A 14,771-nucleotide genomic window follows, 5' to 3' on the forward strand; every position below is an offset into this window, starting at 1 on the left:
GGCCATCCCTGATTTATAATGTGGCTGATGATGCTAGCAAGGCACACACATATACTGAACAGCCCTGTGGGAGCAACAGCTTCTGCCCCTCTGCTCTAAAATTTTGGCTCTTGATCCTACATAGCTCTGTGTGGGTGGAGCCCAGATGGACTGGGACCTACAACAGATTAAGGGTAATGGAAAGAGATACAATATATACACCAAGCACCCAAACAGAGGAAAGGCATGGTTCCAGTTCCACACCCTCTAGTACAAGTGAAAACAAAATCGACACAGTTCAGTGTCTGCAAGGAACGAGTCCATGATTAAAGATGGAAGCAGAGGAGAGAGTAACAGGATTGGGAAGAGCATTCTGGGCAAAGAAAGTAGCAGGAAATTGAAGTATAGAGGTAGCTGTAGAAGCAATAGACAAACAGGACTTCAGGGCAGATAATGGAAATTGCAAGACAGAGAAGGTCTGGATAAGCAAAGGACAGGACAACTAAGCTACATCAGGCACATGCACAAGGGTGGTATATCAGGTGCCTGCACAAAGGGATGAAGAATTAGGACTCCTGGGTTCCATTCACAGATATAACACTAATTCTCTTTGAGACCTTGAGCCAATTACCTCTCTGAACTACAAGGCTTGATTAACATCTGTAGAGCTCTTCCTGGTGGTTGGATGAAAAGAAGCATGTAAATGCAAGATACCAGTGCAGTGTAATAATTCTGTCAATTGTAACTTAAATCCTACCATGATGGTTTGCCTATCACCCTTTCCAAACAACTAACACGGCAAACATGCTCAGTGCAAGGCTTCATCCTTTACCTGAAAGCATGGTTCTCTCGGTTGTTCTGCAACGCAATAGCTTCCACCTCTGGACCCCCGTCTGCTATGAACCTGGCCAGTTTCTCAGCAAAAGTCTTTGTTTCTTCATCCTCTGGGGGTGAAACTTTAAGCAGGCTGTCAGTACTGGGCCCAACTCACACAACCAACAGTCAAAAGCCTATCTGTTCTAAGAACCCCAAGGGTAGAATAAGGGTAAGAGGAGGAGTTTATTTTTAAGAATGATGTAAAGAAACACAATCAAATTATCAGTAATTCATAACACTAGGAAAGCAATGAGGTCTCAGCTAAGGCAATGAGGCAATAGCTAGGGAACTGGTGGGTAGGTGGGAAGTGGGGCTGCCCAGAACCTTTGCTCATTTTCTTTGTGACAGGGATAGGAAAGAAGGGGTTAATAACAACCCAGTTCTCTCTCTCATACACCCACATTTGTGTTTATCCTCCTGTGTTGGGTATTTGCCCAGAGCACAGAAATATGAGGTGAATGGTCACCTCTAATTTAGGGCTCTGCTTCTGACATCACTAGGAGGTTTGCCCTGATGCTAGGAGTCCTAGGACATGAGCACGGAAGGTAATACCTGCAGAGGGCGTGCTGTGGGTTACTACCATCAGTGCACTTCTCATGGCTGTTTTCCAAGGGGGCAGCAGGCAGTGCTCCAGATGGAGCCCAGGCCCAACCCTAACCCTAACCTGGAAGAGGCAGCTACTGCTGCCCTATTCCAATGGAACTGAGAAGGCTCTGATCATGAATTAGATAGAATTGTCCCTCATGCAAAGCCAGACAAGTTTATTATTTAGCTACAAATGCCTTACACAGCAATTCTGTGCTACTGGCAGCGGAGTCTAGCAGAGCCAGGGAACCTGACTCACTGCACAACCTTAAGCAAGTTGTAACTTTTCCTCTGTTCAGTATTGACTATCTGTGAAGTGTGGAGAATATCACCCAGCCCCCAAGGTGGTGTTAATATCAATTAGTTGATGTTTGTAAAGGACTTTTCAGGTCCAAACTCTATAAAAATGGTTCGCACTGGGTACATGTTAGCTAATTAAATCTCAGCACCCCCTATATGTAGATGGGAAAACTGACACAGAGGGTAAGTCATTTACTAAGGCCACACAGTAAATCCAAGGCAGAGACTAAACTAGAAATGAGGAGTGCCTGGCTCCTAGACAACACTTAGCTCATTAGATTGTTCCTTCCTCCTATGTAATTACATTTTGCTGCACTGGGTGTTAGTTCATTGGCAGATCATCCACTCCAACAGCTTTCCCACATGAAGACGTAATCCCCAATTTGCAACAACCCAGCTGTTCATCATGGATTTAATTATGTAGCAAGCAGAAGGTAATGGGTTCATATGGGACTAAGTAGCAGAACCTGGGGAATGTTCAGACCATTTTCATTCAGACCTACCTACAGTGAAGATAACAAACCAAATAAGAAAAGCTAAGAGAGGAGGCTTGTCCTAAGCCTGTTATCATCCAGGCCTGAAACTCAAGGTAGAATTCTCTTTCTTGTAGCTCACTCAGATTTTGGGGTTGTATCAGAGAACTCTTCTGCTGGGGCAGTGCTGCCATCTCTCTGTATATTGAACTGTCATCAACTTCAGTAGGACTTGCATGCACAGCAAGTTTGATACCATAAGGTATCACATATTCCCCTTTTGGAACACTGCTTTACTCACAGCCAACAAGGAATAAAAGTCACATTTATTCCTCTTAGATCAGTTCTCAATGCATCTACCTAGTAATTATGGAGAACACTGACAAAAAAGTGTCACCTTCATTTTGTGGCTAAGAATGAGATTCCCCAGCCCCTCTGACCCCCATTTACCTTTCTGAGAAGAGGATGTCTGTGAACTCTGATTTTCTTTTCTTATCTCTGCCACTTTCTTTCTGTAGTAAAGGAATTCCCTGCTGTTCTTATCATGTAAAAATCTAGATTGAAAAAGAGAGGAAAATGGGCACAAACCATTTGTTAGTGACAAGTAAGCATAAATATTAAGACTCTGGAATTTAATATCTAACTCTGAATTTAGTTAGAATGTCTATAATCATAACACGCGGAGCCTGTATAATACTTTGCTTTATATGCATAAATCTCACAGCACTTTACAAAAGAATATATGCCATGTTATCCCATTTTACCAGAGGAAATTACTTGTCCAAGGTTACGTAGCTGATCAGTAGCAAAGAAGACGGAACAACATGGCCTTTCGAGTCACAATCCAGCACCTTTATTTCCTCGACCATGCTGGCAGAGACAGTCAGGACTCATGGGTTCTGTTCCCAACTCCACTTTTGATTTGCTATGTATTCACAGCAGTGTGATTGACAAGCTTGGGCCTCAATTTACTCCACTATAACACAAGGACAACTGAGTGGCATTCCTTCAAAGGAGATAATGAAGCTTTAACTGACTAGTGTTTGTAAAGTGCTTTGCAATTTATGGCTAGGAGAGTATTCAGGATACAGTAGAGTTTTCTTAAGCTGCTTTGTGAAAATAGAGGAAACTGCACAACACAGCTCAAAACCACTGAAGAGCTTATGCATACAGGGCCAAAGCTCTTCATGTAAACAGACAGAACAGTGACTTGGAAAATCAAGGCAAGAGCACACTTACGAAAATGCTGGATTATCCTTGTAGTCTTCCATAGCGACCTTCTCTAATTCTGGTCCCCCTTCAGCCACGAACCTAGCCAGCTTTTCCACCACTTTCCGGGTCTCTGCATCCTCTGGGGGTAAAACTTTAAGGAGGCTGTCAGTACTGAGGTTCAACTCACACACCAAACAGGCAACAGGCACATTACCTCTAAGAACCACAAGTGGCAGACAAGAGCAGAACAGGGATGAGGAGAAAAAGGATGAAATGGAGGAACCAGTCTTACACAGCAGCACAAGTTACAAATCTAGACTACGGTAAAGCTTTACAGGTGGGGATGTCCATGCAATATGGAGCTTGGGGCCCCACAGCTCAGCCTGGGGCTGCCTGTGTGGTACATGGCCCTTGCTGGTATAGTCTATGGGGCATGTGGCCCCCACCTGCTGTTGGACAGTCCTGTGCTGGGTCCTTAGTTTCTAACAAGCTTAATGCACACCATGCACAAAGGGATGGAACATTGTTTCATCTTCTCTTATATAAAAATATTGCTCATGAAGGATTACAGAGTTCAGCTCCCAATCCACCATTATTTACCCACAGAACACAGTCAGCCCGTGCAGGGGAAACGTAAGCTCTCCCACATTGCATGTGAATGTGGGCCTCCATCAGAGGTGAGAGGAAAGCTGCTGCTGGCAGCTAACAAGAGCACTGATTTATATCAAATGTGGTGCGGAGTCTGACGTAGGACATGTGTTCACTGGAAACCAGACAAGACCAAACATTTCACAGACAGCTACTATGTGGGAGCAGATGAATTTGTAATCCCCGACTCTGGCTACAGTTGGATTCACAACCTAAGGGTAAAAGACACTGCAATCTAGCACCAAGGTCCTTAGCAGACTGGTCTTTCCCCATACCTATTTTTCAACTGTTGCAGTTATTAATTCCTGCTTTGGGTTCAACTGTGTCAGCATGTACAGGTCTGCTTGAGGTTTTGCTTTCTGGAAGTTCAGAAATAGCCTTAGCAAGACATGATCTTGATGTATTGCAATTTCACATCACTCGCTCACTCATTCACTCACATACCAAGAAGCCTACATAGTGGGTATATAAGTATCCTAAAGTTAATTCTACTCCTAAACAGTTAGCAGATATGAACAGGAATTCAAGGTAGGAGCCAAGAAGCAGGGTTTCTCAGTGAGTCCACCTTACAGAACCTGAGCAACTTTTGGTTATTTGATATGCTCAAGCATTGTTTTTATTATTATCCTTATTGCTACTGAACTCAGCCATGGGGCAAGGAAAGCCACAGTCAAGATGTTCCAGAGAAATGTTCTAACAAAATTCTGGGCAAAAGGACAGAACTTGCTTTTACCCAATTGCCATAACATGGCTTGTGTTTAAACAGCTCTCCCGAAATGGGAACCTTTCATTTTCACCCGATTCAGTTCCATTCTAAATTTAGGGGTTTAAGAGGAATTATGCATCACCCAGGCTGCCTTCCAGCTGCAGAAAGGCAGACTCCCTCTTACCATGAACTGCCAAATCAGTGTATTAAGGACTGGGGGAAGACAGTTATTTACAGGGTGAACTTTGTAATGGTTAAGGGTTCTGGCTTGGCAGCCCTGGAGAAAGAAATCCTCTGTCCACAGACCGGCTGTAACACAGCAGGGGGAAAAGAAGCTTTTCCAATGGCTGTCAAAATTGAAACAGTTCCAAACTGGATAAGCAGCATCAGGCAGTGAATTCCAAGTTCACTCTCTATGGTCCATTCAATCTTTGGCCTAATGAACCTGGAAGCAATGGGGCCCATTAACACCGACTGTGTTTCTATTTTACAGTGCAGATGGCACAAACAAGACTGAGAACCATGGAGTCACAGCACACAGGAAAGCAGGACCTTGACCTTTTTGATGGGAAAGCATCAGGCAGTAACTCTTCCCCATATGAGGATTCTCAGCAGAAATCTGAGGAAGTATTTCATCAAGCCCAGTTTTCCATGTGAATCCCTATTGCTAATCTAAGTGACACTGCATACAAAAATCAACAAGGGCACAGTAGAGCTGCATGTAACTTACCTTTAATTTCTAACCACTGCTCATAATCCTCCTCTTCATCATCGTCAGGCGACTGAAACACACTGAGGCGGTTAGCCACTGGTGTCTGTTTGGAATGGGAGTAGTTCTTCATTTGGTTCAGCATGCTGCTCATGCCCAAGCTGGGACGTTTTCCAAGCAGGATGGGTTTCTTCCCAGCACTTGGTGCAGAGGTACTTGCGGGGACACTGGCAGAACTAGGAGAAGGATCTCAGAAAAAAAAAAGAGGAAAGTTAATTTCTGTATGTTGTTTCTGATTGAGTCTCAGGAAATTACACATAACATATGTAGCTGCATTACTGCAACAGTGGATTCTTTTTAGTGTAGACAAAGATATTGCCAAAAACCTATCCAAGAACAATTGCACCATTTGGTGCAATTTTAGAAAGTACATTTTATGCTCAAATAATATACTTATTTATAAAATTGCATCCTTGCCTATCACAAAGCAGGTACAACACGGATGACAACAATACAGGATTTCCTATTATCATCTGCCTCACTAAAATATCTCAGCCTCCTCTGTGTTGATGTTTAAAGAAATGCTGGTAACTATTCTACAGTCTTGCATATTGAGCATTATAGCATCTCCCATAATGGGAAGGAAGAAATGACTCCTGTTGCTCAGGACTTAACTTACCAATATTTGACTTTTCCTTCTGCAGCTTGAGGAACTGCTGAAGAAAGCTGCCGTCATTGGCAAACTTGTTGGAAACTGAGGCTTCGTTTTCAGCACTTTCATCTCTAAACAGAAGGGAAAATGACAACACTTGATCATGCTTCTCTTGACAGAACACCTGGTAAAAATGAGAGTACTCACTAATCTCTCAGGCAAAAGAGAGGCACTGTTCTTAACTTGTCTTAACATCAAATACTGTTTAAAAGATTTTTGACAGATGAGATGTATATATTGGATTTATTTATTAAGCTATGCCAGAACACTGTTAACGATTTAGCAGATGGAAAAGTGAAGTAAAAAAATTAAGTTACATGCTCCATGAAATTAACAGTCTGAGTAGTGGTCAAAGCTTAGGTTAAAATTTGGGTAGTTCCTTGCCTTGCTGTCCAGGGCTCACACCATGTCTCTCAGCTACATGAGATAACATTTCCAGGCAGCAGAACCATGGAGTTTGTCTGCTATGGAATTACCTACGTGTCCCACCCACGTCATTCCTTGTCCTTCTGCTTGCCGGTTTTCTGTACCACTTTTCTGAGGAGCATGGGCATTTATTCAGAGAACTGTGCTAAGCATAAACCACTTTCATTATACAGGTATCCAACAAAAAGTGCCAGGAAAAAAGATGCCAGACCTGCTTACGACAACATGCTTAACTGTTCTGACTGTTTCTGTTAGACTACAACAGAAAATCCCTATCCTAGCAAACATTCTTGTTTAACTACATTTAAAAAAGGAATGTATGATCCCAGTCACAAATGTAATGATTCCCTAACCAAAATTTAATAATGAGATATGAAGTGAATACCCACTCATTGGGCCGAGGGGGGTGTTGAACGACCAAGTGATTCTGTTTTGCCTGCTGCTCCAATTTAGCCTCAATTTCTTTCTTCTTTTGTGCTATCAGTTCCTCTTGATGGAGGATGTTCATGTTCATCTTGGCAGACTTGGGTGTTGTGACCCCAAACCATCGGCTAGCTTTCCCTGGAGAAAAAAAAGTAGGTTAAAGGAAAGAGTCTTTTCACCTTGAAGTGGGTGCTGGGGATTTCTCACAGTGGATGGCCAATCACTGGAAGGGCACAAGGGAAATCAAACCAGCCACATGTTACTTGTGCCATGCCTGATTTTTATGTGAACACCCTACTCAGGAATGCTGGCTCTGTCCATGAGCAGATCCAGGGGGGAGACAGGGAAGGTCCTAGCGCTTTTCCACCCCTCATTGATTCCTGCTACACCAAAGTTTCAAAGCAACAGCCTGGCAGCAGCAGCATCATTTCTAGTCAGGAAGTGCTCATGGAGTTGACTAACTTCATGGCTCATTGTAATCTTCTGGATCCCTACTAAGCTCTTTATTCCACAGGTGTTAACGGTCCTCTCTTCTTTTAAACCATCTTGATGTTCCCCTAACCCAGCTACTTTGTGTTCTGCCGTCCGTTCACTGCTCCTGCTCACAACACTCCTATTTTACAGCCCTGCAGCTTGTTTTTAACTCATTACAATGATATTCCAATTGGTTTTTGCTTCAATAGGACACCGAATCACACAGCCCTCAGCCCCTTGTGTATCAGTTAAGTTAGATTATTTTTAATTTTACAAACTGGTTGGGGGAACCAGCAGGCATTGGGGGAGTCCCTGTTCTCTCGAGCACTACCAGGAGTGACAAGAAATAATGGTCACAAGCTGGCAGGGGTAGATTTAGGCTACATATCAGGAGGTACAACTTCACTGTCAGGGAGGCTAGGATCTGGAACCAACTTCCAAGAGAAGTAGTGCTGGCTCCTACCCTGGGGGATTTTAAAAGGAGGCTGGATGAACACCTTGCCAGGGTTGTTTGACCCCGTACTCTTTCCTGCCATGGCAGGGGGTCAAGACTGCAAGACTGCTCCGCACTCTTTCCTGCCACGGCAGGGGGTCGGATTTGATGATCTGCTCAGGTCCCTTCTGACCCTAAATCTATGAAACTATAATTGGAGAAAGAACAGGTATAGTTTTATAGGCGATACACACAGCATACCTCACCCTCTCCATCCTCCTTTTCCAAATTCTCCATCTGCCTACAGCTGTGCCCCTAACATTCAACTGCTCACACTCCCCTTGTAGTGTGTGTGTATATATATCTATATCTCTCTCTATACGTGTGTGTGTGTGCGTCTCTCTCTCTATATCTATATATGTGTGTGCGTCTCTCTCTCTATATCTATATATGTGTGTGTGTGCATCTCTCTCTCTATATCTATATATGTGTGTGTGTGCGTCTCTCTCTCTATATCTATCTATATATGTGTGTGTGTCTCTCTCTATATCCATGTGTGTGTGTGTGTGTGTCTCTCTCTCTCGCTCTCTCTATATCTATATCTCTCTCTATATGTGTGTGTGTGTGTCTCTCTATATCTCTCTCTATGTGTGTGTGTGTGTCTCTCTCTATATCTCTCTCTATATGTGTGTGTGTGTGTCTCTCTCTATATGTGTGTGTGTCTTTCTCTATATATATCTCTATCTATATGTGTGTGTGTGTCTCTCTCTCTCTACATATATATCTATGTGTGCGTGTGTGGCTCTCTCTCTCTATATATCTATCTATCTATCTATCTATATGTGTGTGTCTCTCTCTCTATATATATATCTATGTGGGTGTGTGTCTCTATATATCTATCTATATATCTGTGTGTGTGTGTCTCTATATATCTATCTATATGTGTGTGTGTCTCTATATCTATCTATATGTGTGTGTGTCTCTCTCTATATCTATCTATATGTGTGTGTGTCTCTCTCTATATATGTGTGTGTGTCTCTCTCTCTATATATGTGTGTGTGTGTCTCTCTCTCTATATATATATACATCTGTGTGCGTGTCTCTCTCTCTATACCTATATATGTGTGTGTGTGTGCGTCTCTCTCTCTCTATGTGTGTGTGTGTGTGTCTCTCTCTCGCTCTCTCTATATGTGTGTGTCTCTCTCTCTCGCTCTCTCTATATGTGTGTGTGTCTCTCTCTCTCGCTCTCTCTATGTGTGTGTGTCTCTCTCTCTCTCGCTCTCTCTATATGTGTGTGTGTGTCTCTCTCTATCTCTCTATCTATAAGTGTGTGTCTCTCTCTATATATCTCTCTATCTACATGTGTGTGTCTCTCTCTCTATAGCTCTCTATCTATATGTGTGTGTGTGTCTCTCTCTCTATCTCTATGTGTGTGTGTGTCTCTCTCTATATATCTATATATCTGTGTGTGTCTCTATATATATCTATGTGTGTGTGTGTCTCTATATATATATATCTATATATCTATGTGTGTGTGTGTCTCTATCTATCTATATATCTATGTGTGTGTCTCTCTCTCTATATTTCTATCTATAAATCTATGTGTGTGTCTCTCTTTATCTATGTGTGTCTCTATATATATCTATCTGTGTGTGTCTCTATATATATCTATCTATATATGTGTGTGTGTGTCTCTCTCTATCTGTGTGTGTGTCTCTCTCTCTATATCTATGTGTGTGTCTCTCTCTATATCTATCTATATGTGTGTGTGTGTGTCTGTGTGCGTGTCTCTCTCTGTCTCTCTCTCTGTGCGTCTCTCTCTCTCTGTGCGTCTCTCTCTCTCTATGTGTGCGTCTCTCCCTATATATCTATCTATGTGTGTGTGTCTCTCTCTCTCTCTATATCTATCTGTGTGTGCCTCTCTCTCTATATCTATCTATCTGTGTGTGTGTGTCTCTCTCTCTATATCTGTGTGTCTCTATCTGTGCGTGTCTCTCTCTCCTCTCTCTATATATATCTGTGTGTCTCTCTCTATATATATCAATGTGTGTGTGTCTCTCTCTATATATATCTATCTGTGTGTGTGTCTCTCTCTCTATATATATCAATGTGTGTGTGTCTCTCTATATATATCTCTGTGTGTGTGTGTCTTTCTCTATATCTATCTGTGTGTGTCTCTCTCTATATATATATCTATCTGTGTGTATGTCTCTCTCTCTCTATGTATCTACATGTGTGTCTCTCTATGTATCTACGTGTGTGTGTGTCTCTCTATGTATATATATCTATATCTATGTGTGTCTCTCTTTCTATATATCTATATCCGTGTGTGTGTCTCTCTATGTGTGTGTGTCTCTCTCTCTATATCCGTGTGTGTGTCTCTCTCTCTATCTATCTATGTGTGTGTGTCTCTCTCTCTCTATATATATCTATGTGTGTGTGTGTCTCTCTCCATATCTATATCTATGTGTGTGTCTCTCTCTCTATATATCTATCTATATGTGTGTGTGTGTGTGTCTCTATATATCTATGTGTGCGTGTGTCTCTCTCTATCTATGTGTCTCTCTCTATCTGTGTGTGTGTATGTCTCTTTCTCTCTGTCTCTGTGTGTGTGTGTGTCTCTCTCTATCTATATGTGTCTCTCTCTATCTGTGTGTGTGTATATGTCTCTTTCTCTCTGTCTCTCTGTGTGTGTCTCTCTATCTGTGTCTCTCTCTATATCTATCTATGTGTGCGTGCATGTCTCTCTCTCTATGTGTGCGTGCGTGTCTCTCTCTCTATGTGTGCGTGTCTCTCTCTCTACATCTATGTGTGTGTGCCTCTCTCTCTACATCTATGTGTGTGTGCCTCTCTCTCTACATCTATGTGTGTGTGCCTCTCTCTATCTGTGTGTGTCTCTCTATATATATCTATCTGTGTGTGTGTCTCTCTCTATATATCTGTGTCTCTCTCTCTATATATCTGTGTGCGTCTCTCTCTATATATCTGTGTGTGTCTCTCTCTATATATATATCTGTGTGTGTCTCTCTCTCTATATCTGTGTGTGTCTCTCTCTATATATATATCTACGTGTGTCTCTCTCTATATATCTGTGTGTGTCTCTCTCTCTATATATATATCTACGTGTCTCTCTCTATATATATGTGTGTCTCTCTCTCTATATATATATCTATATCTATGTGTGTGTGTCTTTCTCTATATATCTATATCTATATGTGTGTGTCTCTCTCTATGTGTGTGTCTCTCTATATCTATCTATATGTGTGTGTGTGTCTCTCTCTATATCTATCTATATGTGTGTCTCTCTCTCTATATCTATGTGTCTCTCTCTATATCTATCTATGTGTGTGTGTCTCTGTCTATATCTATCTATATGTGTGTGTGTCTCTCTGTCTATATCTATATGTGTGTGTGTCTCTCTCTATATATATATCTATGTGTGTGTGTGTCTCTCTCTCTATATCCATCTATGTGTGTGTGTGTCTCTATATATATATCCATCTATGTGTGTGTGTGTGTCTCTCTCTATATATATCCATCTATGTGTGTGTCTCTCTCTATATATCTATCTATCTATGTGCGTCTCTCTCTATATATCTATCTATCTATGTGCGTGTCTCTCTCTATATATCTATCTGTGTGTGTGTGTGTCTCTCTATATCTATGTGAGTCTCTCTCTCTATATATGTGAGTCTCTGTCTCTATATATATCTATCTCTGTGTGTGTGTGTCTCTCTCTATATATATCTCGATGTGTGTGTGTGTGTCGCTCTCTCTCTATATATATATCTATATGTGTGTGTCTGTGTCTCTCTCTCTCTATTTATGTGTGTGTGTCTCTCTCTCTATTTATGTGTGTCTCTCTCTCTATTTATGTGTGTGTGTCTCTCTCTCTCTATTTGTGTGTGTGTGTCTCTCTCTCTCTATTTGTGTGTGTGTCTCTCTCTCTCTCTATTTGTGTGTGTGTCTCTCTCTCTATTTGTGTGTGTGTGTCTCTCTCTCTATTTGTGTGTGTGTGTCTTTCTCTCTATATCTATCTATCTATGTGTGTGTGTGTCTCTCTCTATATCCATCTATGTGTGTGTGTGTGTCTCTCTCTCTATATCCATCTATGTGTGTCTCTCTCTCTATATATATCCATCTATGTGTGTCTCTCTCTATATATATCCATCTATGTGTGTGTCTCTCTCTATATATATATCCATCTATGTGTGTGTGTGTCTCTCTCTATATATCTATCCATCTATGTGTGTGTGTCTCTCTCTATATATCTATCTGTGTGTGTGTCTCTCTATATCTATGTGTGAGTCTCTCTCTATATATATGTGTCTCTCTCTATATATATATCTATCTGTGTGTGTGTGTCTCTCTCTATATATCTGTGTGTGTCTCTCTCTCTCTATATACCTATCTGTGTGTGTGTGTCTCTCTCTATATATCTGTGTGTGTGTCTCTCTCTCTATATACCTATCTGTGTGTGTGTGTGTGTGTCTCTCTCTCTCTATACCTATCTGTGTGTGTGTGTGTGTCTCTCTCTCTATATATCTATGTGTGTGTGCGTGTCTCTCTCTCTATATATCTATGTGTGTGTGTGTCTCTCTCTATATATATCTATGTGTGTGTGTCTCTCTCTCTATATATCTATCTGTGTGTGTGTGTCTCTCTCTATATATATAGCTATCTGTGTGCGTGCGTCTCTCTCTATATATCTATGTGTGTGTCTCTATATCTATGTATGTGTGTGTGTCTCTCTCTATCTGTCTCTCTATGTGTGTGTGTCTCTATATATCTGTGTGTGTCTCTCTCTATATCTGTGTGTGTCTCTCTACGTGTGTGTGTGTCTCTCTCTATATCTATGTGTGTGTCTCTCTGTGTGTGTCTCTCTCTCTGTCTCTCTCTATATCAATCTCTGTGTGTCTCTATATCTGTGTGTGTCTCTGTGCGTGTTTCTCTGTGTGTGTGTGTGTGTGTCTCTCTCTCTCTATCTGTGTGTGTGTGTCTCTATATCTGTGTCTCTGTGTGTGTGTGTCTCTATATCTGTGTGTGTGTCTCTCTCTATCTATCTGTGTGAGTCTCTCTCTATATCTGTGTGTGTCTCTGTGTGTGTGTGTGTCTCTATATCTGTGTGTGTGTCTCTCTCTCTATCTGTGTGAGTCTCTCTCTATATCCATCTATGTATGTGTGTGTGTCTCTCTCTATATATCCATCTATGTGTGTGTGTCTCTCTCTATATATATCCATCTATGTGTGTGTGTCTCTCTCTATATATATCTATCTGTGTGTGTGTCTCTCTATATCTATCTATGTGTGAGTCTCTCTCTCTATATATATATGTGTGTCTCTCTCTATATATATATGCATCTATGTGTGTGTGTCTCTCTCTCTCTCTATGTGTGTGTGTCTCTCTCTATCTATGTGTGTGTGTCTCTCTATCTATGTGTGTCTGTCTCTCTCTATATATCTATCTATCTGTGTGTGTGTCTCTCTATATCTATCTCTGTGTGAGTCTCTCTCTCTATATATGTGTGAGTCTCTCTCTTTATATCTATCTATCTCTGTGTGTGTGTCTCTTTCTATATCTGTGTGTGTCTCTATATATCTATGTGTGTCTCTCTCTATATATCTATCTATCTGTGTATGTGTGTGTCTCTCTCTCTATATATATCTATCTGTGTGTGTGTGTCTCTCTCTCTATATATATCTATCTGTGTGTGTGTGTCTCTCTCTCTATATATCTATCTATCTGTGTGTGTGTGTGTGAGTCTCTCTATATATATATATCTGTGTGTGTGTGTGTGCGTCTCTCTCTCCATATATCTATCTATCTGTGTGTGTGTGTCTCTCTCTCTCTATATCTATCTATCTATCTGTGTATGTGTGTGTGTGTCTCTCTCTCTATATCTATCTATCTGTGCGTGTCTCTCTCTCTATAGCTATCTATCTGTGTGTGTGTGTGTGTGTCTCTCTCTCTCTCTCTATCTGTGTGTGTGTGTCTCTCTCTCTATATATATATATCTATCTGTGTGTGTGTCTCTCTCTCTATATATATCTATCTATCTGTGTGTGTGTGTTTGTAGTGTGTGTACTGCTCCGAGGTGCAGCTGCCCTCTGGAGATGCTCAAGGCAGGCGCTCGAGTGACACAGAGCAATGGCTGTCCTGTCCCCAAGGGTTGCAGACAAGGGGGGGTGTGAAGGGACCTCGGGAGGTCGCATCTTGCCCAAAGCAAGACCAGCCCCAGCTACATCACCCCAGCCAAGGCTCTGCCAAGCCAGGTCTTGGACACCTCCAAGGACAGAGACTCCCACACCGCCTAAGCCGCCTGTCCCGGCGCTTCAGCACCCTGTTACCTAATACAGCATCGCAGACAAGGAGGGTTGAAGCGATCCCAGGGGGTCCCATTCCAACACCCCCCTCCCGCCGGTTCTTTCTCCCGCTGCGACGCCAGATCCCCACGAGACCAAGCCCCCAGCCCTGGCTCCGTCCGAGGCCATGGATGCCCCGCCCCGGGCAGCCTGCACCAGCGCTCCCGGTGAGCGAGGTCCCCGACATCCCGCCCCTCGCCCCGTCACAACCCGGCCCGGGGGCGCCCGCCCCGCAGGCCGCTCACCTGGAGCATCCCTGGGGTGGTCCATTTTGAGGTCCACGTCCCACAATGCACCGCGGCTGCCCGGCTGGGGAGGGGTGGGGGGGGTATGTTCCGCCGCGCCCACTCGCGTCCGCGGCAGCCCGGGGAGCCGCCAGGCCCAGCTCTAGGCCTGATGTGAGGGGCCGGACTACAACTCCCAGTCGGCACCGCGAGAGAGGAACTAAATCT

General features: G+C 42.7%; 1 protein-coding gene across 1 annotated transcript in view; it reads right to left on the minus strand.

Moving 5' to 3' along the window:
• SUGP1 (SURP and G-patch domain containing 1) overlaps positions 1–14,745 on the minus strand; it is a 28,431-nt gene extending 13,686 nt beyond the window's left edge. Inside the window, exons 1-7 of the mRNA XM_090027296.1 lie at positions 14,565–14,745; positions 7,016–7,187; positions 6,168–6,271; positions 5,510–5,737; positions 3,453–3,576; positions 2,664–2,767; positions 812–935 (exon numbers count right to left, since the gene is read on the minus strand). Coding sequence (XP_089883422.1) covers positions 812–935; positions 2,664–2,767; positions 3,453–3,576; positions 5,510–5,737; positions 6,168–6,271; positions 7,016–7,187; positions 14,565–14,589 — 881 coding nt within the window. The 5' untranslated portion in view covers positions 14,590–14,745. The remainder of the gene's footprint in view (positions 1–811; positions 936–2,663; positions 2,768–3,452; positions 3,577–5,509; positions 5,738–6,167; positions 6,272–7,015; positions 7,188–14,564) is intronic.
• Positions 14,746–14,771: the final 26 nt, after the last annotated feature.

This window comes from Crocodylus siamensis, chromosome 14, assembly GCF_052110815.1.
Source record: "Crocodylus siamensis isolate JL-2025a chromosome 14, ASM5211081v1, whole genome shotgun sequence".
Taxonomy (NCBI): domain Eukaryota; kingdom Metazoa; phylum Chordata; order Crocodylia; family Crocodylidae; genus Crocodylus; species Crocodylus siamensis.